This window comes from Hemitrygon akajei, chromosome 7 (genome assembly GCF_048418815.1).
Source record: "Hemitrygon akajei chromosome 7, sHemAka1.3, whole genome shotgun sequence".
In the NCBI taxonomy this organism is placed as follows: Eukaryota; Metazoa; Chordata; class Chondrichthyes; order Myliobatiformes; family Dasyatidae; genus Hemitrygon; species Hemitrygon akajei.
Genome location: NC_133130.1, coordinates 71718288 through 71745107, shown reverse-complemented (window position 1 = coordinate 71745107; position 26820 = coordinate 71718288). Strand labels below are relative to the sequence as shown.

Here is a 26820-nt window from a genome sequence, read left to right as displayed (position 1 = left end):
TCTGAAATGGTTGTGGAGGATTAGAAAATTGCAAATTGCACTCCCCTCTAAGAAGAGGAGGGAGGGAGAAGATGAAAGGAAATAATAAGCCAGTTAGACTGATTTCAGTGGTTGGGAAAATGTTGGAGTTAATTACAAGGATGAGGTTTTGGGGTACTGGAGGCACATGATAAAATAGGTCAAAGTCAGCATGGTTTCCTCAAGGGAAAATCTTGCCTGACAAATTGATTGAGGAAATGACAGGCAGGATATACAAAGGAGAGGCAGTGGATGCTGGTTATTTGGATTTTCAGAAGACCTTTGACATGGTGCCACACATGAGGCTGCTTAACAAGTTAACAGCCCATTGTATTACAGGAAGGATACTAGTATGGATAGAAGATTACCTGACAAGCAGGAGGCAAATAGTGAAAATAAAAGAGGGCTATTCTGATTGGCTGCTGGTGGAGAATGGTGTTCCACAGGAGTCAGTATTGGGATCACCTTATTTTCACATTATATGGCCATGAATTGGGATGACAGAATTGATGGCTTTGTGGCCAAGTTTGCAGATGATACAAAGATAGGTGGAGGGGCAGGTTATGTTGAGGAAGCAAGGAACCAACAGAAGAATGAAATGAGCAAATTGCACAATGACATTGGCATGAAAACATTTCCAGTTCATTTTGTTACCAATGATTGTCACAATGAATAAACATTAATAGCACACTCTTTATAATGCACAAAAGATCTGACTGCCTTAATGTCAATACTGCTGGTCATGATGAAAGCAGGAAAATAAAATACTCTTCAGGTCAGGCAACACTTGGGGAGCGTTAAACAGACTTTAATGTTTCACATTGATGGCCTTGAATCAAAAAGTAGGAAAAACAGAAACCAAACTTAACTTTTTAAGTTAAAACATGATTTTGAGTATTTCTAGTCCTATATATTTCTTTGACACTTCTGAAGTTTCAATATATACATAAAAAGTGTTCATCAGTTTGCAGGTAATAACAGTAAAATATAGCATGTCAATGAGGAGATGAAAGGTACAAACACCTTAACTACATATAATTATACAAAACATACACCATTCAAATACACACTTGGTATTATGATTCATTTTCAGTCACTCACATTACACAACGATCTTAAAGAATGGTGTACTTGCAATCCTAAATTCTCTCTTATTCTTTTAACTTAAAATTTGCATATTGATTACTTGTTATTATATTATCCTATTATAACATTTCAGTTTGGATTATGACCATTGTATAGAACTACCATTTCACTGAGTGTTGTATACATTAGGAAAGACCATGAAGATCAACATTCAAAACGCTAAACTCAAATGGTCACCTATTAAAAAGATGTGCAAACTGCTTTATAAAAAACACACTTCTTCACAGCAAGAGTTCTTCCTGGTAAAGTCACATAAACCTTGCAATTAACTTGTAACAGACACTATTACACATTTAAACTGCAAGTGCAGCAGTATCAGTCAACAGTTTCAATCACAAAGGAGAATAATACAAATCCATGAGAATGATAAAATGCTTCCATAATAAAGAAAAACTGATAATTAATTTCATAGCTACAACATGTTCTACTACCTATTTGTTTAACTGATAAAATCATTTCTGTTAAACATGTAATCATTTTGAGGAATCTGTTCTAATTCATCAGCTGATCCATCTTGTCTTGTCCTCATAATTATAATTTTTATTTAGCAACAAACCACAAAATATTCCCAATGACACAACATAGATCTGGGATGCTGGATTTTCCAAATGTAATGCAAAAAAAATCCAAAGTGCCTTTTAAGAAATGTGTATGATAAATGTCTTCGGACTGCATTCAAGTCTTGAAAACACTCTGGGTTTTCAAGAGACCACTAATCCCTTGAATGAAAATTTTGTGGCAGTAGCTAGTATCAGAATGTTCATAATCATGCAGTAATCTCATTGTTCCCACAAGCTGTTTAGAACAATGAATACATATAAACATCCTGAATGACTAGATTACCTTTCAACCAATTTTATGCTTAGCTGTGTCCCAGCAATAGAGAATTTACTGTATCTGGACAACAGTAATCTTTACCCAATCACAAATATACTGTATAACTGAATGGTGTGATAAAGTGTAGTTATCTCAGAAAATTGTTAAGACTTTACTGAATAGCCCTGTTCCTGTCATTGATTATAAAAATGCTTGGTTTTATAAATTTGCATGAGTAAACACAATTAGTCACAGTGCAAGTTTTTACACCAGTTGTGTCTTAGAGCTATAAACTGTGCCAAGCTTCAACATCTTTTAAAAAGACACAATAGCTTTTATTATCAATTTCCATATTTCTAGCAGTCACAGTGTAAAGGATCTACAGAAAATGCAGGTCTGCCAGCATGGCACAGTGCTGACAATACAAAGATGGGTTGATTCACAAGTTGTGAGGAGGATCCAGAGAGCCTGCAAAGGAAATACAGATAGACAGAGGCAGTAGCAAGCAGATAGTGTACAAGTCTGAGAAAATGCGAGGTAATCTAATCCGGAAGGATGGAAGCAGCAGCAAGTTACTTAAATGTACTTAAGAGTTCAAAATTAGATATTGGTGGTCCAAGTACCTGAAACATGAAAAATATGGAATGTGGTCACAACAATTATGAAAGCTAACAGAACATAAATCTTTGCTTTTTAGAGTAAGGTGTAGGGAAGATTTGATGTAATTTACACAGTGCTGCTGGGACAACAGCTGAAGTGCTGCAGACAGTTTTGGTCCCTACATTAAAGAAAGATGTACTTGCTTTGGAGGCAGTGCAGAGATGGTTCACTATGTTATTTCCTGAGGATGATATAAAGAAAGGTTGAGCGGGATGAATCAGTGCTAAAAAGAGTACAAGGAAAAGGAGGTGATCTTATTGAAATATATAAAATTCCAAGGGGACCGACAGGCTGAACATTTCTCCTAAAGGGGATATCCAGACCACCCAGCATTGTTTCATAATGAAAGATCATTCAATTCAGATAAAGGCAAGGATAAATTTCTTCCCTTGAATTATCTTAATATCCCATTCCGAAGAGCTGTGGGTGAAGATGCCGTACATGTGGAAGGTGAAGACTGATGATCATTGAATTACAAAGGAGTCAAGGATATTGGAGATAAGCAGGAATGTAGTTTTGAGGTCAAGATTAGATAAGTCATTATCTTATTTAATTTGGCTTGAAAGACCAGAACCCTATGAAGGGCCAAATAGCCTAACCTCAGCTCCCATTTGTTGTGCTGACTAATCTGCCCCTTACAATATTTTCTGTTTGATTTCTGATTCTGCCATCAGCAGCATTTTGCTTCAAGTTCCATCAGTTGCCCAGGGGATTTTATTCCAGAGAACTATGATGACAAAGTGTTAATCATATTCTACATTAGAATATCCTACATTCTAATCACGTTAAAGTCACTATCATGGGCTGAAATATACTGTAATAAGAATAAGCAGTTAGAAAACATTACATTGAGTATTCACAATATTCTAGCACCTCAGTCCTCCATAGTTCCAGTAGCAGTTACCTACTCTAAATACCAAAACTAGCTTATCAATCCATTGATCTATATGTTTATACCTCGAACTTACACATGGTTCAAAGAGCTGGATGAAACACACTTGCAGTGCCAAACAAGTTGAGGAGCATCAGTGCATTTTCATCTCCAAGAGTCTCATTACTTAGAGACATTAAGAACTCCTGGCTTTGAAAACAATGAAGAGGCTGTCAATATAAATGTTCCTTTCACTTGTCTTGTGCAGCTCCCTGATTTGTAAACAGTAATGAGTACCCTCTGTTTCAACTTACTTGCTCCAAGATGAGATGTCTAGCCACTGGCTACTCTCAAAGAAAATGACCTTCAAGAAGTTTTTTTGTGGTACATTAATCTAAGATTCATGACAACACAACATCAAGATGAATAGCATTCCATTTCGTGTTGTTATGGAATCAGACACGCTTGGCAAATTATCATTTTTTTGTTATCACAATCAAAAGTTAATTCAACTCCTAATTCTTGCATGATAACCCTGCATCTTTCCCTGCTTGAAAAATTTGCCCAATTTCAAAAGAGCAGAAAAATCTGCTTCTCAAATGCTCACTATAGCAGAACCATTTATTTTGCATCAACACTTGTATGTTTTTTGCTCTTTCACTGACCCTAGCGTTATTCTTGCCCTCACTCTTGGAGGAAAGATAAATGCAAAAAGATGTTGACTCTTAAAACATTGCCAGATGAGTAGCATGGTTCATTAAATATTTACAAAGTTCCATGACAAATAATAATCATATTACAGTTACATTATTGGAATCAAGGAGAAGCTGTGAATTGAATTCCTCTTTTGGACATTACCTTTCCATACATAACTAGTTACAAACAAAATCAAATAAAATTCATTCAAAATCTGTAGAATGAGGGTCACCATGGTGGCATAGAGATTAATGCAATATAGCTAGGGTGTCCGAATTCAATTCCAGAATCCCTATAAGCAAGTTTGTACATTTCTTCCCTTGCGCTCTTGGGTTTCCTCCTGGTACTCTGGTTTCTTCCCACAGTCCAAACACAAACCAGTTAGTAGGTTAACTGGTCATTATAAATTGTCCCATGATTAGGCTAGGGTTAAATCAGTGGGATGCTGGGCAGTGTGGCCTGATGGGTGGAAAGACCTGTTCTGCACATCATCTCTAAATGTCAAAAATCTGACCGATCTGCTCACAATTCAAATCCCATTCATGCCTTGAATAAAATGCAATTATCCCTTTCAACTCTCAGAGAACAGCTGAGATTTCTCAACTCATGCCCATTCCTCATCAAATAAGAAAGACTTTGATGACAATTGATCACATCATTACCACAGGAAGCAATGGCTGCTTGCCAATATTGCCATTTACACAGTAATGCAAAAATAAAATTATTACACTTACCATTTCTTTGTGCACTCCACCATTAATTCTTGGTATGAAGCCACGAACTGGAATTTGGATGCATGTTTCCCTACACGTTGTAATCGTTTCCAAACAGAAGCCATGATTATTCTATCTTTGTTTTTGGTCAGATGGATTCAGATGTAATACACAACTTCAGTTTTCCAAGGATTAAAAATTAACAGAGTCGATCCTTTATGAAGGATAGCATTTCTTTCTCGTTGTTCATTTAGAAAAAAATCTCAAACAGGATGAAACATTCCAGCATAGTTTGCAAAGTACTCCAATAAACTTCATGACAGTGGCAGGAAATTGCTGTCAATTCACGGAGTCATTCCTCTTGGATTAAATGACGTTGAATCATCAGGGCTGAAAACTGAAACAAATGACACATGGATACAAGACTAAAATAAATGCAGAGTTTTATGCAGTTATACTGCCAGCAAGCTGAAGTTTACTAAGAAACTGGTTTTAAAACTATTCTTTAACTATTTTCAACGGCTCGTAATTCATTTCCATTCCTGTGTACTAAATATTCGATTTGGTGCGAACTCAACATACAATTGAGATATAGAAGGCAAAATCCATCATACAGGCAGTTTTTTTAATCTTACATGTATTATCCGTGGCAGCAAAAAGAACATACGAGTACGTTTTATTTAAATTCAATTATAACTTTACAAAAATAGAACGCTAGGACTGATCGAAATAGATGAAAGGCTGGGAGGCAGCTAAAAAAAAGACATAAATGTAGGAATGAATGTGTTTCCTGAATGGCTCAATTCTGTACTTTATCCACATTTCTTTTAAAAAAACGCACATTTGAGAAGAAACTAAACAAGCAAACCAGTTAAGATGCAGATACCGCGGCACAAAAACCAGGAGGCGTTCATGGCTAAACGCAAAAAAAAATGACAGTTGAAGTGTAAGGGAACATGTCAGTTGGATTCTTTGTTTTCCCAGCTAAGAATATGCCCTGAATGAAGATAAACAATGCACCCACCCGCCTACCTATGCATGGACAAACAAGACGCTTTCCCAAAGCCCCAGAATGGAATCCGACCTGTTCTACCGACCCCAGTCATCCCCCCCCCCCCACACCATCCTCTACATTGCCCGTCCATCCTCATCACCTCACACCTTTACCCTCCTCCGCTCCCCCCTCACCAGTGCAAGAGGTCTCCAAGCGGGATTCAGGAGACGGGTGCCCGGCCTTGGACCTGGACCCGGGCCGCAACTCTCGCCCAATCCTGCTGATTAAAGCTCGCCCTCCCCGCCGTCATTCGGAGGCGCGGGTGTGCGAGGCCGGCCGTTCACACTGACTCACTCACCGTCCATCACAGCCCGCAAGACACCGGCGGCGTCGGCGCCGCCTCCATCCTCCCACGAGGCGCAAACCCGCAGAAGCCCGTCCCGAACGGAGAGATAATTGCGCCCAGGAGCCGGGCTGCAAACCGCGGCCCAGGAGCGCCGACTGACGGGCAGAGTGGAGGGCGGAGCGTGAGGCGGTAAGGGAGGCGGGGGTGCGGGGAGATAAACTCGCACTGATCTATCTGCCTCCAGTCGCGCGGCAACACGCCCTGCCCACAACAACGGCCGTCCGCTTCGCTCCACAGCCCAGTGGCCGGCCCGGCGCTGCGGAGGAGCCGCGTCAATCAGGACAGCCGGGCGGGTTCACACTGCATTTCCGCTGGGACTGGATTGAGGGGTTATTGTATGCTGGCAGGAAAAAGAGGGAGAGGGGCGGGGAATGGGAGACAGATACAGTATAGAATTAAGGTGAAAAGGGGATTAAGCTATTCGGGACTGAAACGCTTCTTAGACACTCGGGATCGAAGATTTTCTTCTACCTTGGTTTTGAGGTGCGTACTTAGTGAGGAGATCTGCTTACGAACGGTTTATGTGTGCTTCTCGCCTTAGATTCTCAAAACCTATCCTGGTCACAAATGCTATATTTCTTCAAGACTTAAGGCTCCTTTAATTTTCCTGGAAATTTGCCTTTTAATCGATGCACGTACAGCTAGCATGTCTTTAACCTGTCATCCTATATCATAGGCTTATGACACGGACACAGGCTCTTTGGCCCTCTGACAATCGACAATCAGTATTTCCACTGATCCTATTTTATTCTCCCCACTATACCCTCCACAACCCTACATTCGATACACTAAGACAATTTATGGTGCTCATTTAGTGTGCTAATTTACATAATTTTGAATGTGGAAGGAAACCCTCAAGAACATTGGGAGAACATGTAATCATCTATACAGGGAGCACCATAGGTCAGGTTTGAACCTGGATCTTAGTGCAATGAAGCAGATCAGCTTGTTCTACCACTCTGCTGCCAAAGTATAGTTTGGTAAATCATAGACTTTAAATTAGCAAATGATCCTTAATCAACGACTGACTTAAAGGGGGCCATAACCCCCAATCTTAAAACCATTTTTTACACAATTACCAATTGCCCAAGACTATTCAGCCAAGGAAAATTGTTTTCTTCCGTCAATCCTCTTGGGTTTTCTTGATGTCTATAAAACCTTGACGAATACAGCTCTTAAGTTTCTAAATTTCAGACAATACAATCTAACATAGTTCAACCCTGGAAGTTCCAGTATAATTCTTTTGGCTTTTTTCATTATTGCTTATAATTCTACATTTGTGATGTATGCCGTAATAATGTTCATACTTGAACCCATAGGTCTCTCTAGCACTCCACATTTCACTTCTCACAATTTAATAATCCTCTTCATCTTTGTAGATGAATGCTGAAATTTATTTGGCATGATTATCTCTTTATAATTTTTTTCATTTGTATAGCTTTAAAGTCTTGGAGTCATTTTCAAGTTTGTTTTATTGACTTTTTAATCCCTGCCTCTGTTCAATATATTCTTAAATATGGTAACAAGTTAAGGTTGCCATGAAGATGTTTACTAGATATGGCTATTCATAGCTTGTGAATTTGATTTCCCATCCTTTTATTAGTCGCTCAGACTATTTCCTTACAAACTCAATAATTTGCATTAAATTCTCAGCTAATAGTTTCATATGGAAGAATTTGCCATATGCATTCTGGAAATCCACATAACTAGCATTCCTCTAAACACTTCCTTGATTCACCAAACAGAGCAAACCAATATCTCCATTTAAGAAAGTGGAGACTTCTACCAGCTCAAGTAGGCTAAAAGTACCATTATTATTTAGTGGGATGAAACCATTTATAGTGAGACAAAGATCAGTTTTTTGTCAGTTTCATTATACAATCAGGCAAAATATTGCATGTGCTGAAAATGTGAATGATGGAAAATCTTAATGATCCTATCTCAGTGTTCCACAGTTGTTGACCAACCTGTTATGGTTTTTCACAACAAGTTAATCACTTTTGACTTAAAAATTGCTATTCTAATATCAATGTAGTTCAAGCCTTAATGGCATGAGAATTTGAAGATCTGTTCTGAGTCAGGTGATCACCACTTATGCTGCCAAAAAACTGTAGTATTTAAATCCTTGTAATTTTCAGGATTGTTTTAGCATGCAATGCATAGTTTTCACAGGTTTGGATAGGATGAAATGCTCCTCCCATTCTTGTGCCTTCAATTATGCACACAAGACAATAAGAAAATAACTTATTAAAACTACGAAGATCACTTCATGTGTTTTTCTTCAAGTGAGGAAACAATTTGTTGCATGCTTTTCAGGTTTTCACTGATTGTTATTCTGTGAAATGCACTGCATCAGTGAATTCTACCAATAACCACATATTAATATATAAGTAAGCACATTTCGGTACCAAGGGATGTAATTTTATACATTCTGCAAAGAAAATCCAATAAGAAAAGTCATTCATGTTTGCTACTTTTCAAAAAGCATTCGATGGAGGAATTGCTGGATTAGGAAATTGAAATAATGGTATAACATCTAAGTAAATATTTGGAAAATTAAAGATAATACCAATGATGTAGGAATATAGTGACAAGTGAATTTTTTTAAAAATGAGAGAATTCAGAGGCTTAACATAAGAAATCAATATTCTAATTTTTTTCACAAATGGATTTTCCTGTTAACTTCAATTACCTAATCTGCTGCAGTGTAGCTGTTGATTAAATGGCTCAAATGACAGCTGTCTTGGAAGTATAATAAATCATGGTGGAAAAATCATCAAAACCAAAATAGAAAAAACAAATATTTAATGACATAAGTAATAAATTAATCTTATCCATCCAATTACATAACTGTAAACTCCTACTTGAGAAATAGTTCAGACCTTCAGAAATATTTCATCTGAATAACTGAGCAACATTTGGAATGTTAGGAGTAAAGTTTGCTGAGAAACATTAACATGCTAATGAAACACGCTTAGAATATTTTAAAAACTGATATAATTCAAAACATGAAAGAATGCTACATTGAAACAAAAAGTAAAATAACATGTTGCTTCATCATTAAGCTGTCTAAAAGTAAGATAACATTGAAGAGCCAGATTGTCTAAATAATTCCACATATATCAACTGATGATTCTTTCCATTGCAGTTAGTTTTAGGAAGTCTCAGATGATAAATGAAGGGAGAATTATTGATTTGATGAGGATCTTCAGAGTGCGATGAAAGAACTTAACTCAAGCAAAAATCAAGCTAGCCTAATGTCTGCATTCCACTACATTTTTTCTTAAATTGCTTAACCATTTTTAGAATGCTGGAATGTTAAACAGAGTGGTGTGGGTTTGAGTTTAGAGACATTGAATTCACTCTAACAAGTAACAAAAAGAATATTGTTTAAATTGCAACAAAAGAACATTTTGATGTAAAATTTTAAGTATGGTCATTAACAATGCAGAACAACACTTTGGAGCAATACTTGAAAATCTGATGAAAATGAATTGACCTGAAATTTTAGTTCTCTCTCTCTCTCTCTCTCTCTCTCTCTCTCTCTCTCTCTCTCTCTGCAAAAAAGATGTCTGATCTGTGGAGTACTTCTGTTCTTATATAAGTTATTTAGGAAGTGTAATCTGGAATCTATTTGCATTCTTAAATGTCTTATTACTATCAGAAGCTTGTGGAAAGTTGAGATTGGAAATAAAAGAAATGAACTGTGATGTTAATCAAAGGGGCAGTATTGGATGCAAGTATTTTGTCCTAGAACCTAAGAAAGAAAGCATCAACTTGTATTTATGTTCCTAAAAATGTTTCTTTCTGGCTGACCCTGTTTATTAGTTTGTGTATGTACATAAAAAATCTGTGACAAAAGTGTGATTGATAATCTTTAGTTAACAAAATCCAGGTTCATTAGTGACTTGCTTCAGGAGAGTCTTGGTGTAAATTAGGGAGCGTCAACAAACATTGAAAGAGGCATTAATTTACAAGCATTGCAGCTTGTGACCATTCTTCAATGTTACAATGTGTGTTTGTCACTATTTTTTTCCAATAAGTTAAATAAATTAACAGTAAGGAAAGTAATATTTACTCTGTGCAATAAATTGTCATGTGCCTTTTAAATCACTTTGGATCTAAAATGTATAGTGTGCTTCATTGGAAATAATGAACCTTTGAGCTAAAGGAGCACAAGTTTTGTTTAAAGAAACATGGAAAATTCTGGAAATGAGTAGCATATTAATTGGTCAGTGGGGAGGGAGAATGCTTTGGGCTCATGACACTTCAAAAGAAAGGTTCTGATTTTTTTTTAAATTCAGCCATTTTGCTCTGAACTGTGAGGCAAGAATGTATGCAGGCATGTTAAAAGACAGAATCAGATTCACCTGAGATGCTTTACATGGTCAAATAACATGTCAGCACAAAATGTTTCAGGAATCAGATGAAAAATGACTATTTTGGCTATTGGCACCACACCCCACTATATCAGTGTCTTTCTTTGGAACAGGTAAGTACAAAATTGAAATAGGTGAAGAAACTGCATGATTTTTTAAAAAAAAATAGACACAGTAAATACATCCAAGAGTAATATCATTTGCTGTCAGATCTTATGAAAAACTAAGTTACTGAAGATAATCCAGCAACATAGTACTTTGTAATATATCTCCCTGTCATCTATAAAACAGCACGTATTTGACAACTGATTATAAAAAGCACCAAAACATATATTTTAAAAACTCTGAAATCAGTAGCCTCCTTTTAAGGACAGAACATTGAATATTAAAAGCATTTACAGTAGATAAAAAATATTGCAACACAAATGCTGAATATTAAGCATTTACTTTGAAACAACATGTTCATTGTCTGTAGTGCTCAGTTCTACCAAATAATCATGCTTAGGTAGTAGTAGCTAATAGTGCAATCATTAATGGCAGCATTATAGTGATCTGAAATTCAAATTAAAATTCTCTTTTTTTTTGCTAAGTTAATTAGTCAGTGAAGTAATTTTATATTGCTGAAGTTTTACATTTGTATGTTTCTATTCCTCTAACTTTAGTCTCCTGATTCTAGTGAACCTAGAATTACAATTGAAGGTCACCTGAAACACTCAAGATCATGTCAAATTCAGTGAGTTAGTAAGTAGTGGCGTTTTTATTTTCATTGTTGAATTAGATATCAAACATCAGCAATTAGTTCACTGACCATAATTACCCTTTTCATAGTAATCTTAATATAGTGTATCTATGCATCATAGCAGCTGCTGCTATTTATGATTTCCATAATTTATGACTTTCAGTTACCAAAACTTCCATGTGATACAGCTGCAGTGCTTTACGCAGATCTACAGCTGGAACATTCAGGAAGAAAATAACCTGATTAATAGCTTGTACATATAATGGAATGCAATGTTTCCCTGACAATCTTTTGGGATTATATGGTGGAAGATTTCTCAATTGTTTAGACATAGAATATTCTTTCCTGTACTTTACATTATTTATTCTGTAATTACTCCACCAGTTAATTTTCTGCTGTATATGTCAGATTAAATATTTATATTTATCTATTTAACAATTAGCAAAGCACAAAACCATTAAAAATATTCATCAGTACGTAGCACAGGATACCATAGTGGAAAATTAAATCAAGAAGTAGTAGCCATAGCATTACTTTACAAAAGAAATCACTCAGGAACTTAATACCAGAGTATGTGATGATTGCAAGTTATTATGACACAAGCTAAAATTAAAGATTTTGAAGACATTGATATAAATCCAGTTTTGTAATAGCTGTGGTGTGATTCACCAAGTCAGGAATGTTAATGCAATTTTCCAAGCAATCTGAACTATTATGACAACCATGCCTAGTTACTCATACCCGTTGCCTGAATGAGCATAAGCAGGACAGTTTTAATGTTGATGCAATAAATACCTTCCAAATATCCGGACCTGATTTGCACTACCTTACTTTCCCTTTTCTATTTTCTAGTTATGATTTATAATTTAAATTTTTATTATATTTACTTCGATTTGTACTTTAGTGAGCGCGAAGCACAGAATCAAATATCGCTGTGATGATTGTACACTCTAGTATCAATTGTTCGGTGACAATAAAAGTAAAGTAAATTGTAATGAATAACACATGCAGTACTCTTTTGACCTAAAACTAAATGTAGCTTTGAGCCTGTGGAGAAGCATAAACCAATCCTTACCTTATTGGGAGATTTTATTTCTCGAGACATGGGCTCCATTTTGTCCCATTAAGGGGGGCACATTGGAACTGAAAAATTTTCAGACGCAAAAAAAATTCTATCAGTCAAAATGTGCTAGTTGATTGAATCTAACAGTGTCCATGAGGTTGACCTGCTCTTGTAGTTTTAGGCTTTATAATATTTTTGCACAGGTAGTGGAAGTTGGCGCCACAGCAATAGAAACTCTGCACCTGCAATATAAGTGAAAAGAGACCTCAGCAGAATTTACTCAAAAATGTTGAGTTTGAAATACTTTAAAATTAAGAGCAAAAGTACAAAATAAAAACCTGGAGAGGGGAATTAGAATCAGATAATAGAAGAATGCAAATCAGAGTAAAAGAGAGATTGTTGCAGGTTTTAAAATGTGATGTTTTTAAAAGCTGCAACAATAATCACATACTAAAAGAGCAATGCTTCAAACTGGAAATAATTTTCAGTGCCAATGATGGCATTGTTAAGAGAACTTGCACATGAACAAAGAACAACAAGGAAGGCCCTTCAGCATACCATGTTTGCACAGATGGTTACACCATTCTAACTAATCTCATCTTCCTGCACATGCTACGTATCTCCCTATTCCCTCCCTGTTCATGTATCTATTCAAATGCCTCTTAAATACTGCTATCATTTCTGTTTCTTCCATCTCCCCTGGCTAGGTATTTCAGGCACCTCTCACTCTAAAAATATACTTGCCTTACGTGTTGTCTTTAAACTGTCCCCCTCTCACCTTAAACCTGTGCATTGTGGTAGCTCACAGCTTGGAGAGAGATTTTCATCTTATTATTACTTTGAGAGCATCTAGTTATGGCCTCTCACTTCTGGTTCATAACAACTACCCACACCAACAATGTGCATTTTATACTACACTGTATAGTCACAGTAATATTCTGATTAGCTCTAACCTGTAATATTGGACTTCTGGTCAAGGTGGCACCTGCATACAATGCTCCTTCGATCGACATCTTCTGAATAGGTCATGAAACTATATATTTAAGTTCTTTTATGTTTGTTTATTGTCTTGATTCTGATTCTGGAACTGCTGGAGCCTGTGATTTGCAGTTTGGAGATTGTTTGGGTGTTCCAGCACTCTGCAGTCTCAGAGAAGATTCTGGAACACAGAGACTCCATGAGGGAACCTCACGGCAAGAAGGCTGAGGGATGGGGTGTGAGCTGATGTTTGACTCCACTTAGCCAATTAAAGCTTCCGTTGTTCACTGATTAAAGTGATGAGGAAGATTGAAGCATTGAGGCGAACCTGGAGAGAGGACTGCCAGCCTGTTTATCTCCACAGGAAATCACTCTGCTGCCGAAGAAGGGAGACTATCTTTCTAAATCGCTGGTGAGCTTGCTACAGAGAGGGAAAGGCCTGCCACTGGCCCGGAGAATGTTAAGCAGGTTTTCTGCATTTTGGATATGGACTTGGAATATAGACTTTTTCCAGTCTTATAGTTTTATATGTTCTGTGTTTCTGCACCATCTTTCTCGTTATTTTGTGTGTGGGGAGGGGGATTTGGGGGTCTAAGTGCCTGTTCCATTTTTGTTTGTTTTTTTTGTATGGGGAGAAAGGATTTGGGGGCCAATGATCATGCTGCTATTCTTTTCTTTCTTGGTTTTGTGGGTATCTGCAGAAGAAGAATTTCAGAGTTGTATACTTTGATAACAAATGAACCTTTGAACCTTTGCATATCCTTCTTGCTTTTATGAGATGCATTTAGAACACTGTCAAGGAATCTGTTTGATTGGTTGTAATTTATAAAATAAATGTTTTCAGGATGTGCTTTCATTAATATTTCCTGGTATTTTCTTTTCATCAGTCATCCAATTCGGCACATTAACAAATTGATAATTTCCCTATAAGATGGAAGGGTAGGACTATATTCTCTTGATAAAGGATGAAGTTGAATATGAGTCAAATGCTTTCATTGTCAGATTAAAATAGATTACATCTTCCAAATTTATAAAAGTTGAGTAGTAAATTCAGACATTAATGATTATAAATATCCAGTAAGCTAAAGGCTTGATGATTTAAATATTCACAAACTATAAATAGTTGTTGAAAAATGACATGATATTCACATCCCACAGACCTGAAGCAATATTTGGAAATTATTTGAAATTTAAGCTGAAGGAGGTTCTTCATTCATTTCTGCTTATTCCATATTTTTCATATTTTTTAATTTTTTATCAATTTGTTCTGAAAATAGTCATGGTGTCAAAACGTCAGAGAAGCAACATTTTAAAAAATAATAACACGTTCAACATCAATACCATCATCTTCTATATGCTGCATTATTTTATCTTAGTTCATCACTAATTGGTTCTTAAATGTATTTCCAGGTTTTTTTTTAGAAATAAATCAATATAAGAACATAATAGATTTTAAAATTGCAGCAGAAATTGGCTAGTTGGTCCCTTCACTTGCTCCACTTTTCTCTAAAAACTTGGTCAATCTTCTGCCACTATCTATTTCTTGATTCTCTTACTATTCAGAATTCTTTCATTTCCTATTTCTTTGTTGTTCCAGTGTGCATCACCTTACGAGTGTCCACAGAATAATTCCATCCATAATTTCTTGATTTTCCATAAGTTTATCAGATTTTTTAAGAATCTCAATAAGATAACTAGAGAAGAGTCCCGCACAAATCCACAATCATCCAACTGGATAACGGAACTCTGTTTTATTTTTATCTTTAATTTTCCATTAGCAAGCCAAATTTAAATTAAAAATATTTATAAGCGATCTTATGTATATAAATGTTCTTTGATAGTTACAAGTAGTTACAAGATCTGAATACCAAGCACCTCTTCAAAAATCAAAGACAATAGTACACCAGCATCAGTCTACAAGATCCTGCTTTTCTTAGGCATATTTTTGAGGCAGAGTAGGGAAACACCACTCATTTCCTCATTGAGGAAAGTCTGATGTCAACATTTGGTAGATAAAACAATAAAGTGTTTTGTATGTCAAATTTGCTTATTTTATTATAACTTAGAAAACAATTAACTGGTATTATTCTTGACTTTTTCTTTGTATTTCATGTCTGAGTTTATTAAGATTGTAAATGAAGTTCTGAACTGCAAACTTTAGGATCAATTTCATCATCATCTTCTGCTCAGATGTAAATCATCCTAAAACTATTTCCTGTAATATTTTTATGCTACATCTATGTAATCCTAATTTTACTGTTATTGCTATACATTTCCCAAAGTCATCTTCACGAAAGAGATAGTTAGGTGGGAGTGCATATTAAATCGATCAACTATGCACAGGACAAATAACTTTGTTACTCTGGCATCCAAAGGAATATAACTGCTATCTCTACTGGAAACTTTACATTTTGTGACTGACTACAATTTTCAGTGTACCCAGTAAATTGTGTTTTGCCATTCATTTTGAAATAATGAATTGGTGAACCATACATTAGAAGTACATTGAAGTTAAATGGAAATATGCCATTTATTCAAACTAATCCATGATGATGTTGACCTTCCAGATAAGCATTGACTGTGTAAAACGTGCAACATAGCTGAAGTATATCTGAAGATATTGATTTATTCCCCATGTCATCTTCAGGGTAGGAACATTAAAAAATAGGGATAGAATTCAATAGAAATACCAACTTTTTTCAAGATAATTAAGAATCAAATATGAAATAATTGTCTCTCTACTTTTCAGTTGCAAATAAGATTAGTGAACATGGGGAAAATACATTTCATTCTCTAATTTATTTTTGCCTTTTCTGCTCTCAGTTTACATTCTCTCCCTTCAATAATTCTTGGAGACCTTTTTGGAAGGGAATCATGACTGAAGTATGACCTTCTATCTTCCGATGATGATTACTAAAGCTATTTAATGTTAAAACATAGAACAACACAGCACAGGTTCAGGCTCTTCAGCCACATTGTGCAGAACTAAATAAATTAGTTATCTAATGTCCAACTAAACTAATCTCTTCTGCTTAACAATATTATTATCCTTCCTCAGCTGTCGACTCTATCACTGTCTCTCATAATTTTATAAACCACGATCATTTCTCCCCACAGCCTCCATCACTCCAACTTCTCTTTATAGCACATGCCCTGTAATCTGGGCAGCATCCTGGTAAACCTATTCTGCACATTCTCCAAACTCCAAAATCCTTCCTATAATGGACCGACCAGAACTGAATGCAATATTCCAGATGTGGACCAATTGGAGTTTTATAAAGCTGCAAAATAAGTTACCAACTCTTGAACTCAGTTCCTTGACTAATAAAAGCAAACATACTATATGCCTTCTTTACCATTTATCAACCTGTTTAGTTACTTCCAAGGAGCTTTGAACTTGGAGCCCAAGATCTCTCTGCACATTCAACCCCTTTCAGGGTCTTGCCACATAGACAACATCACAACTGTACCTTCAGTAATCATCTTTGTCACTTCCTCAAATAACTCAATTAAGTTAGTAAGACACGACTCGCCCCACACAAAGCTAGGCTGACGGTTTCTAATTAGGTCATGGTTTTCCAAATGGTCATAAATCATATCCCAAAGAATCCTCTCCTGTAATTTTCCTACTGCTGACATAACTGGTCTATACATTACAGGATTATTCCTATTTCCTTTCTTAAAAAATGGAACATCAGCTACTTGTCAATCCTGTCCTCTGTGACGTCACCTGTGGCTAGAGAGGACACAAGGATGTTTGTTGTTCAAGGATCCAGCAATCTCATCGCTGCCTTTCTCAATGATCTGTGGAATATCCCATGAGGCCCTCGGGACTTAACCATTTTAATATTCTTCAAAAGATCCAGCCCACCTCCTTATCTCAAAATACCCTAGTAAATTACCATGCTCCACACTGATCTCCTTTCTTCCTGGTAAATATAGATGCAAAGGAACCATGTAAGACCACATCCATATCCTCTACCTCCAAGCACATGTTCCCTCCTTTATTCCTAAGAGGTCCTACCTGCTTTCCAGTTGTCCTCTTACTCTTGATGTACAGTGCCTATAAAAAGTATTTATACCCCCTATAAGTTTTCATATTTTATTATTTTACATTTGTTTTATATTTATAATTAATTTAGATCACTTTGCAGAGATCTGTTTTCACTCTGACACAAGAGTCTTATTCTGTTGATCAGTGTCAAAAAAGCCGAATTAAATCTCCTATGGTTCAATGTTGTAAAACGTAAATTTCCAAGGGTGGGTGAATACTTGTTATAGGCACTGTCTGTACAGAATGCCTCGGGATTCTCTTCAATCCTACATTCATCGCCATTCCTGGCTCTCCTAATTCCCTTATGAAGTTTTTTTTGTTTTCTTTTTCAATTAATCCTCAAGGATCTTGTTGAATTTTAGCTTCTTAAACCTTACATGCACTTCCTCTTTCTTCTTGACCGAATCCACCACACCTCTTGGCATCCAAGGTTCCCTTACTTTGCCATCCTTGTCCTTCCTACTTACTGAAATATACATGTCAAGATTCAAAAACTTTATTGTCATTCCAACCATACATCAGCTCTGCAAGGCAGAATGAGACAGTGTTTCCCAGGGGCAAGTGCAATCATAACATAACAAACGCAACAATAAGTAGTAAACACAACAATATTGTTGTATATTGTTGCAGTTGATTTTTACACATTCCCAAACATATCAAATGTGGACTGCCCAAAAGCAACTGTCCCAGTTAACTCTCTCTGGTTTCCACCTAAAATTCTCATAATTTGCCTTGCTTCAAGTTAATACCATCCCTCAAGGTCCCTACTTACCCTTATCCATATCTGTCTTAAAACTTAACACATTGTGATCTCTGTTACCTAATTGTTCTCGCACTGAGAAGTCAATCACCTGACCCAATACCAGGGCAGATACAGCCGCTCTTCTTGTTGGACTATCTACAAATTAATTTAAGAAATCCTCCTGGATGCACATAACAATTCCTGTTTCTCTAAAGCTATTTCACTGAAGAGCTCCCAGTCCATAATAGGACCCATTACAGCAACCTGTTGTTTTCACAGCTTTCCATAATTTGTCTGCATTTCTGTGCTTCAAGGCCCTGGTGACTATTGGAGTTGGGTGATGGTGGTCTGTAGTACAATCCCAGCAGAGTGATTGCACCTTTCTTATTTTTGAGTTCTACCCACGCAGGCTTAGTGGGTAAGCTCTCCATTATGTCCCCTCTGAGTGCTACTGTGACATTGTCCCCGATTAATAGCAGAATCCTTCCCCCAACTTTTACCTTCTTAGTCTTTTCTGAAACATCAAAAAGATTGTGAAAGAATGCCTGTGATTATACTTGTCCAGTCCCACCTGTTGCAGTCACTTACACCTCTTCCATATATCATTGAGATGTTACTTACTGTGACACTGCATGTTTGTATCTATACTCCATATTAAATTATACATTTTCCAAGATTTAGACTTTTATGAGCTAATCAAGGTTGTAAATTTATATCATACAGGATCTGGGCCTGTGTTTGACATTTAATGTACAAACACTAGAATATCTACATTTCATTCTACTGGATTGCAAAATATATAATGAAATGTGCATTGTAAGTCTTATGAGTTAATATTCTCTGCACCCCTATTTTACCCCTCTCTTAGACCTCTCATCTTGCACATTCAAGTCACACTACTTTACTACTGCTTTGCCTACTTCAGATTGCCCTAATTCAACTCTCTTCAGTGCATGATCTCAAATTCTAGTTTTGGGCCAGAACTAATCTGTAACGTAGATTTGCTAATCTAAAATACAGATAGAAACCACACTGCACATTTGCCATGGTGTTTTCTTTTTGTAAATGGGAAACACTGCTTCATCTTTGGTTGTCCTGAACTCTGTTCCCGTGTTTGCTTATCTTTTCGGTTTTCCAGTAGCTGAAGTTTTACCCGTCTCCAAGATTCTCCTCACCTGATGAAAAACTCTTGAATCCACCAAAACGTGTTGGGTTGCAAACATTTAGTTGAAAAGTTTTCAGTTACTGATCTTAGCTGCGATGAACTCTTGGATTTAACATGTTGTCAAGGACTTGTCAGAACATTCAGGAATGCTTTCCCCTCTCAGCTGGCATTCTTACCTGAACAATGGGGAATTTCGACACCTAAATCCCAATAAAAGCCACAACAACTTTCATTAATTAATTCCATTGCTAGCAGTCATTTCATAATCCTGTGGCAACGTGAAACAATTCATTCCAAATGCTGGAATGAACTCTGAAACAATCCTACATATCATATTTTCAAAATAGTCTCCTAGAAGTTGGACGTAGGCTTTGAGTAAGTTCCCATTGAGGAACAGTGAGGTTGGCAAGGTAAGAGACGGTCCGCATTTTAGCACATGAAACTACTGAAGGCGCACACCTCACATTTAAACTAAGCAATGCAGCTGCCAAAGAGGAATATTACTTGCACTGTGCTAATCGGATGTTGTAGTTAACCCGGAAGAGAGAGGTCATATTGATTCCAAGATTTGTGTGAAACCTAACTTTTTCCAGAATGTACAGAACGTAATTTAAGTCAGGTTTGAAAGCAGTGTAACTGACATTTACACAGGAAGAATTTTGCAATGAGGCTAATTTCACAGATATTAAAAATGAACTACGTCCTAGATAAATATCTGTGGTATTCCAGATCTCAAAAGTATGCTGAAGAATAGTAATCATTGGAGTGAAACCAAAGCACAATGCTAGAAAATGTCTGTTTCACCATTAAACTTTTATTCCAGTAATTACCAAAGTATTTCACTTGACAATCAGTCACAGGTTAGTCATCGTGCATCATCAAAGCTCCATTTCCAGACCATCTATTCCAGTTCCACTTCCTGTGGTTTCTCACACTTTGGTATGTTTAACTAACTCCACCGGAAAGTGCACTGTCCCTGAAAAATGTTTTGCTCCGTGGCCCCTTATGAAACTCTGCTTCAGATTTCTAGATCTTTAGTATTTTTTCCGGCTGTTTTTACTTAACGAAAGGTCAGTTTTACTGCGATTTTCCGGATTGATCCTTGAGCGAGGCCTGATAAACACTAATCCTGTTGAGGGTTTAAATTTAATAATACATCGAACAAACTGTAGGTTGGTTACGATATCTATCGTGTTGCTATTGCGAGTATTTTCACAGGCTGAATAACTTCAAAAAGTTTTTTTTTCAGTGTAAAAGTAGATTTTCATCGCAAGTTTACAGTGGCTGCTCTTATACTTCCCAATTCTTAGATCCGTTTTGTCGGAGCTTTTAATTTGGGTCTTGTCGGCTTTAATGTCGTCTGTAACTGCTGCGTGTCCGTGGTTAGCTTCAGTTAACAGCTGACTCCGATGACAAAAATCAAGCAGCACCACATTGTAGTTCATTTGATTTACACCGCCGAACAAAGTGGCTAGAATAATCATTCTCAGACCACGGCTCTCTACGGAGAGGCGTTGACATTTACTAGTGTTTCATACAGCATCGCATTCTGCGACAAAGATTTAGCCACTCAGTGTACAACCATTTTTTAAATCTCAGACTGCATTTATCATCAAGCTTCACTCTTGAACTTGGACAGAGAAAAGAGTTCATGTTCTGGCGGCGAGTTAATAACTGATGCGAGACCATTTGGGTTTGTGGTGGTGTTACTGCAGATAGCGGGACAGTTAGTGTCATGAGCGGCGTGGTGTCTGGGTCAATTTCCACAATAATTACAAAGCTTACAATTTGCTAATGTTTTTGAAAGATCTAAAAGCAAAAACGAGTTTCCGTTCTCATGGTTTAAAGTAAAACAAAAGTGTCATTTACATCGATTGATATTTTCTGATTGTAAACCGTGTTCTTGGAGGATCCACAATCCCACAGCCTAATGTACAATTTACAGTCGATGGTATCTAATTGTGCTCTGTTGTACAACTTCATTACCAACAAATTTCATTTCAGTTTTATTTTGTTAATTACCCCAGGCCAAAAATAGCTTCATGGCAAAGTAAAAGATTATCCATGTGCCGCACATCATTAAAGACAATGTCAATGCTTATCTTGAGGCAATCAATTTGTCTGAATTCAAGTTTCCCATAGTGAATGCTAGTTAACAATTTCCAAGAAGTCCTCACTTAAGAGTAGCCCTGGTCAGGGAAGAGTGACAGTATTGGCAGTTCTTGTGCTCATTTCTCTGTCCATGCCCCTAACTTTATTGTTTTCAATAATCACTCATTTTGCCTTAGCACTCAGTTGGAACCCATGTATGAACCCAAAAAAATGACCTAGTGACAGTGAACAAGATGATGGTTACTTTTACCTTTGCATCACTGGATGAATTCCTCTTTATCTGTGCTTGGCACACTTCATTATTTATTGTAATATTTTAAAAATCAATTAATTTTTCTGTGAGAACAACGTGCTTTCCCTCTAATCACAGCTTTATAGCAATTACCTTTCCCTTGCACTTTACTGTGTCATCTAAATCATCAACTTACCAATGCTCAGTTCCAGTTCAAACAAAATTATTCAATTCCTCATCAAATATGAGAATGGTATGCACTATGCCTCAGCTGAACTTGTGGAATCACTGATAAATTCACAAATAATGCATGTGAACTGTCTGCAGTTTCATTCTTAATTCCAGTGTTTAGGCTTGGGATGAGGTGGCAATTGCAGGCTCAGTAGCCATTTCCAATATTTTTAAAAAGTGTTAGCACGCTCCTCTGAGTTTCAACATCAATATCTTGGAACCCTCTGTGAATCTACAGCTTTAGGTAGATGTGGAGTAAAAGCATCCCAAAACAAAAAATTGCCAGGCATAAGTTTAGGCTAGATCATCAGGTTTTGTATTTCTGTCTTCAAATGTGCAAGATGCTGTATGGTGAAGGTACTGGAAATCTGAAACCAAAACAGAAAATGCTGGAAATACAGCATACAGAGGGTCAGACAGCTTCCACTGAGGCAGAAACAGAATTAACTATAATGTGTGAGCTAATGGTGTTGTATAGAAAAGGAACATACTTTATATTTAAAGTGCACCTTAAATCAGCTTCAGAAAATGTCTATTTTTTTTAAATTATTGTGTTGTTTGTACCTCACACACTGAAGAAGTAGCAAGAGGACATAGAGACAAGTTCCATTCAAAATATTACCACCACCATGTTTCTGACCATAATGTCCTGAGGATCACCTTTGATCAGAAACTCAGCTGGACCAAACAAAATAATACTTTGGTCACAAAGGCAGGTTAGAGACTAATTATTCAGTAGCAACTAACTTCCCTCCTGTGACCTCAAGGCCCTTCCATCATCTATAAGACACAAGTGATGAGTGTGTTTGAATACTTTCCACTCAGCTCAATAAGTTCAATTGTGACAACTCTCAAGAATCTCAGTGCTGTCTAAAATAATTCAATACACTTCACAAGCAAGAGAAGATCTGCAGATGCTGGAAATCCAAGCAACGCACACAAAATGCTGAAGGAACTCAGCAGACCAGGCAGCATCTCTGGAAAAGTGTCTTGACCCTAAACGTCGACTGTACTCTTTTCCATAGATACTGCCTGGCCTGCTGAGTTCCTCCAGTATTTTGTGTGTGTTGCAATACACTTTATAGCCACCTCATTAACCTCAATAAAAATAAATTCACCATCACTGCAGAGCGGCTGTAATGCAAGCCATCTACAAAATGCAGTGCAGTAACTTGCCAAGCTTACTCTGACAACACGTCTCCAATTTCACAACATCTGCCTCTAAGAACCAGAGCAACAGCCACATGGGAACACAACTATCTGTTAGTTCATTTCTCAGTCACACACCATCCTGATTTGGAAATATATGCCTCATCATCACTCGGCCTCATCCTTAAACACCTTAACAAGCAGTACTGTGGGATTATTTTCACCAGAAGGCCTGAAATAGTTCAAAAAGGTAGCTAACCATACTCTTCTTTAGCAAAATAATGGGTGCAGGACAATTGCTGGCCTTGCCAGTTATGCTCAGAACTCAAACATGAGCTTAAAAAAAAAGCAAGACCAGAATATCTCTGAGAATTTATGGATTGAATTTGGATTCAGTAGAAAATCTATTTATTGGCAAGGGAAAATTCATATAAAAATTAATGTTTATCAGCAAGTTAAAGAACAGCAAAACCTAAAAAAACATTAAGAGATGATAACATTACAACACAGCAATATTATACAGCTGAAATATTCTGTCTTTTAAGAAGTTTGTATCAAATGAACCTCATTGGCGTAAGAAAGAATTTTTATTTTGTCTAAGTAATGTTATGCTTAAGGAAACCAGAGTTTGAAGTTTAACTGAGGCAGTTACTGGATTTTATCCACTTTAAATCAATTGTTCCTATCAAAGACTGTACACGTTGCAAAGTTTTTCCTGATGGTTCTAAGCATATCAGAAGAGACCTATTAATGCTATCTCCACAAGGCTGTTCCACTTGCTTGCACAAGTGAACTATCGACAACAATAAATTCTAAAGTTACGACGTTATGAAACACTTATGCTTCTGGTGCCTTGCAAGTCATTTCAGAGAATTTCTACCATAATGAGAATTCTATTACTCATGTGTATCAAATAAGGAAGAAACTATGTTTGCAAAAGATAAAAGTCTTCATCACTTTCCTTCATGCAGTCTTAGAGTACTACAGCACAGTATCAGGCCCTTTGACCCATCTAGTTTCTGCCCTCCATAGCCCCTCCCATCCAAATATTTATCCACCACTTCCACTGGCAGCTCATTGCACAATCACACCACCCTCTGGTGAAGGAGTTCCCTCTCAGGTTCCCCTTAAATATTTCACCTTTCACCCTTAACCTATTACAGTACCTCTAGTTCAAGTCTCACCCAACCTTAGTGGAAAAGGCCCCCTTTCTATACCGCTCATAATTTTAAATACCTCCAGCAAATATTTGAAGATGTTCTTAACCATTAATATAATCCCATTATTGGGGCCATCCCTTTCTTGTTCCCCAGACAGGACATTTTACCTGATGAGTAATGCCAACCCTCCCTCTTTATTACCATCCCCTCTGTCATGTCTGAAACAACAGAACCCCGAACATGGTGCGATTCAATTCTGGTACTGTCTGTAAATAGTTTGTTCATTCTCTCTGTGACTGTGTGGATTTCCTCCAGATGTTCTGGTTTCTTCCCGCAGTTCAAAGCTCATCTGTCTTACCTACAATACACCTTGCATTGAAATAGATGCATTTCACTATTAGTCCTACCATGCTCAACCATGAGGTTGCTGTCTTTGCATGTAGGCTTAACATCTGCTTTCCCCAGAACCACTCCATGAGCTGCCCTGGCAATCTGGTTTCCATTCCCATGCAATTCCTCCTCCTGTCTCCTGGGGGAGCAAATCTTCCTACAAGGATATTGAACACTCCACCTACACCCACCACCAGTTCAGGTGCAAACTATCTTGTTTGTACAGATCTCATCTTCCCTGGAAGAGAGACCAATGATCCAGATATGCAAACTCCTCCCTCCTGCACCATCTCCTCAGCCTTGTGTTAAATTGTATTGTCTTCTTATCTCCTGCTTCACTAGCACTTGACACTTGCAACCCTGAGATTACCATTCTGGAAGTCCTATCCTTTAACTTAACACCTAACTCCCTGAACTAACTTTGCAGGACCTTGTCACCCTTCCTGCTTATGTCATTGGCACTGACATGGACTATGATTTCAGTATCTTCACGAAGAATGCTATGGGCTAGATACAAGATGTCACTACCCTAGCATCTGGGAGGCAAGATATCATTTGAGAATCTTGTTCTTGTCCACAGAACTCCTGTGTATTCCCCGAACCAATCAATTGCTTTTCATTGCTGCTCACCTCTTCTCCCCACCTTCCCTTCTGAGTCACATAGCTAGACTCAGTGCCAGAGAGCTGACTGCTGACGCTTTCTTCTGCTAGGTCACTACTCCCCACCAAAAAAAAATCCAAAACAATAAACTTGTTATTGAGGGGAATGGCCACAGGGATATCCTGCACTGCTTGTCTATCCCCTTTCCCTCTCCTGATGGTCACTCAGTTATATGTTCTGCACCTTAGGTCAAACAACCTCCCTGTTCTTCTGAAATCAATCCCTCTGTTTCCTGAATGATCTAAAGGTTATCCAGCTCCAGTTTCAATTCCCTATGTGATCTGTAAGAAGCTGCAGCTGGGTGCACTTCTTGCATGTATAGTGAGTTTCCACATCCCACAAGAGGAGCACTCCACTGTCCTGACTGTCATTCCCACTGCCGTACCTGTACAGTAAGAAAGAAAAAGAGAGAGAAATAAAGAAGCTTACCTTAACCTTGCCTCTTCTCACCAAAGTCTCTTGAGTCAAAGTCTCAGTGCTCCACTGTAACCCTGTCCACTCTAACAATGGCCACTCCACTTAAACCTAGCTCCTTTTTATTGGCTCTTGCCAAATGCTCAGTAACTACGGTGATCTGAAGCTCCGCAGATTGGCCTCGCGCACTTTTAAAATCAAGTACAAAGTACTACAAAACACAGACAGGAGCCCAAAATTCGCAAAAACAAAGGGCAGAATCTTCCAATGAGAAGTATAATGAAATATTCCAAGAACTACTTACGCTTTTTATATGTACAAATAACTATTTGAAATATCCAGATATATCGAGAACGTGCTAATGATGCTCATTTCACAGTCAACTGAATTTAGACACCTTTGCTTAAATAAGAATTGTCTATTACTACATTCCTGTCATACCCTAGTTTTTAACACATCAATGATGTAATTCTTGCATATTGATAGCTACATTCACACTTCTTTCAGTGTGTCAGTGATGGCCTAGATACACTGGCAAATTGAACATGATAAAAAAATTGGTGTGCAAAATAGCTAAATATTCAGTTTGTGAATGGAAAATAATATTTCAAAATGGTCAATTCAGTACCACAGCAACAGGTATCAAAAGTATTTAATCATTTAATCATTGCCAGCGCTAGTGGTACTTGCAAGCTCAATTTCAACATTTAAGAGAAGTTTAGATAGGTACTTGGATAGTAGGGGTGTGGATGGCTATGGTCTGGGTACAGGTCGATGAGACTAGGCAGTTTAAATGGTTTAGTATGAACTAGATGGGCCAAAGAGCCTGTTTCTGTGTTGTACTTTTCTATGACTCTGTAATTCTCATATTTACACTCCATCCAAGCTTCTCACCAACTTTCTTCATCTTGTACTGTCAACATGCCTTTCATTCCTTCATCATTTATGTCTAACCAAGTTCCCACTTAAACCTTCTGTTCACCTCAACATCTCTTTGTGACAGTGAGCTCCATTCTCTTAGAAATACAAGA

At 37.3% G+C, this 26820-nt stretch overlaps 1 protein-coding gene and 1 long non-coding RNA gene across 5 annotated transcripts in view; one reads left to right on the top strand and one right to left on the bottom strand.

The window, feature by feature from the left end:
* Positions 1-6427, bottom strand: part of ehbp1 (EH domain binding protein 1) — a 389918-nt gene extending 383491 nt beyond the window's left edge. For 3 of the 4 annotated variants that reach the window (XM_073051180.1, XM_073051181.1, XM_073051182.1), the window contains exons 1-2: positions 6273-6426; positions 4942-5317 (exon numbers count right to left, since the gene is read on the bottom strand). In XM_073051180.1, coding sequence (XP_072907281.1) covers positions 4942-5045 — 104 coding nt within the window. In that variant the 5' untranslated portion in view covers positions 5046-5317; positions 6273-6426. Of the gene's footprint in view, positions 1-4941; positions 5318-6272 lie in introns of all 4 variants that reach the window. The other variant, XM_073051179.1, reaches the window with a different exon arrangement.
* Positions 6428-6601: 174 nt separating this feature from the next.
* Positions 6602-26820, top strand: part of LOC140730559 (uncharacterized) — a 30941-nt gene continuing 10722 nt past the window's right edge. The window contains exons 1-2 of the long non-coding RNA XR_012099631.1: positions 6602-6803; positions 11362-11440. This is a non-coding gene — a long non-coding RNA (uncharacterized lncRNA). The remainder of the gene's footprint in view (positions 6804-11361; positions 11441-26820) is intronic.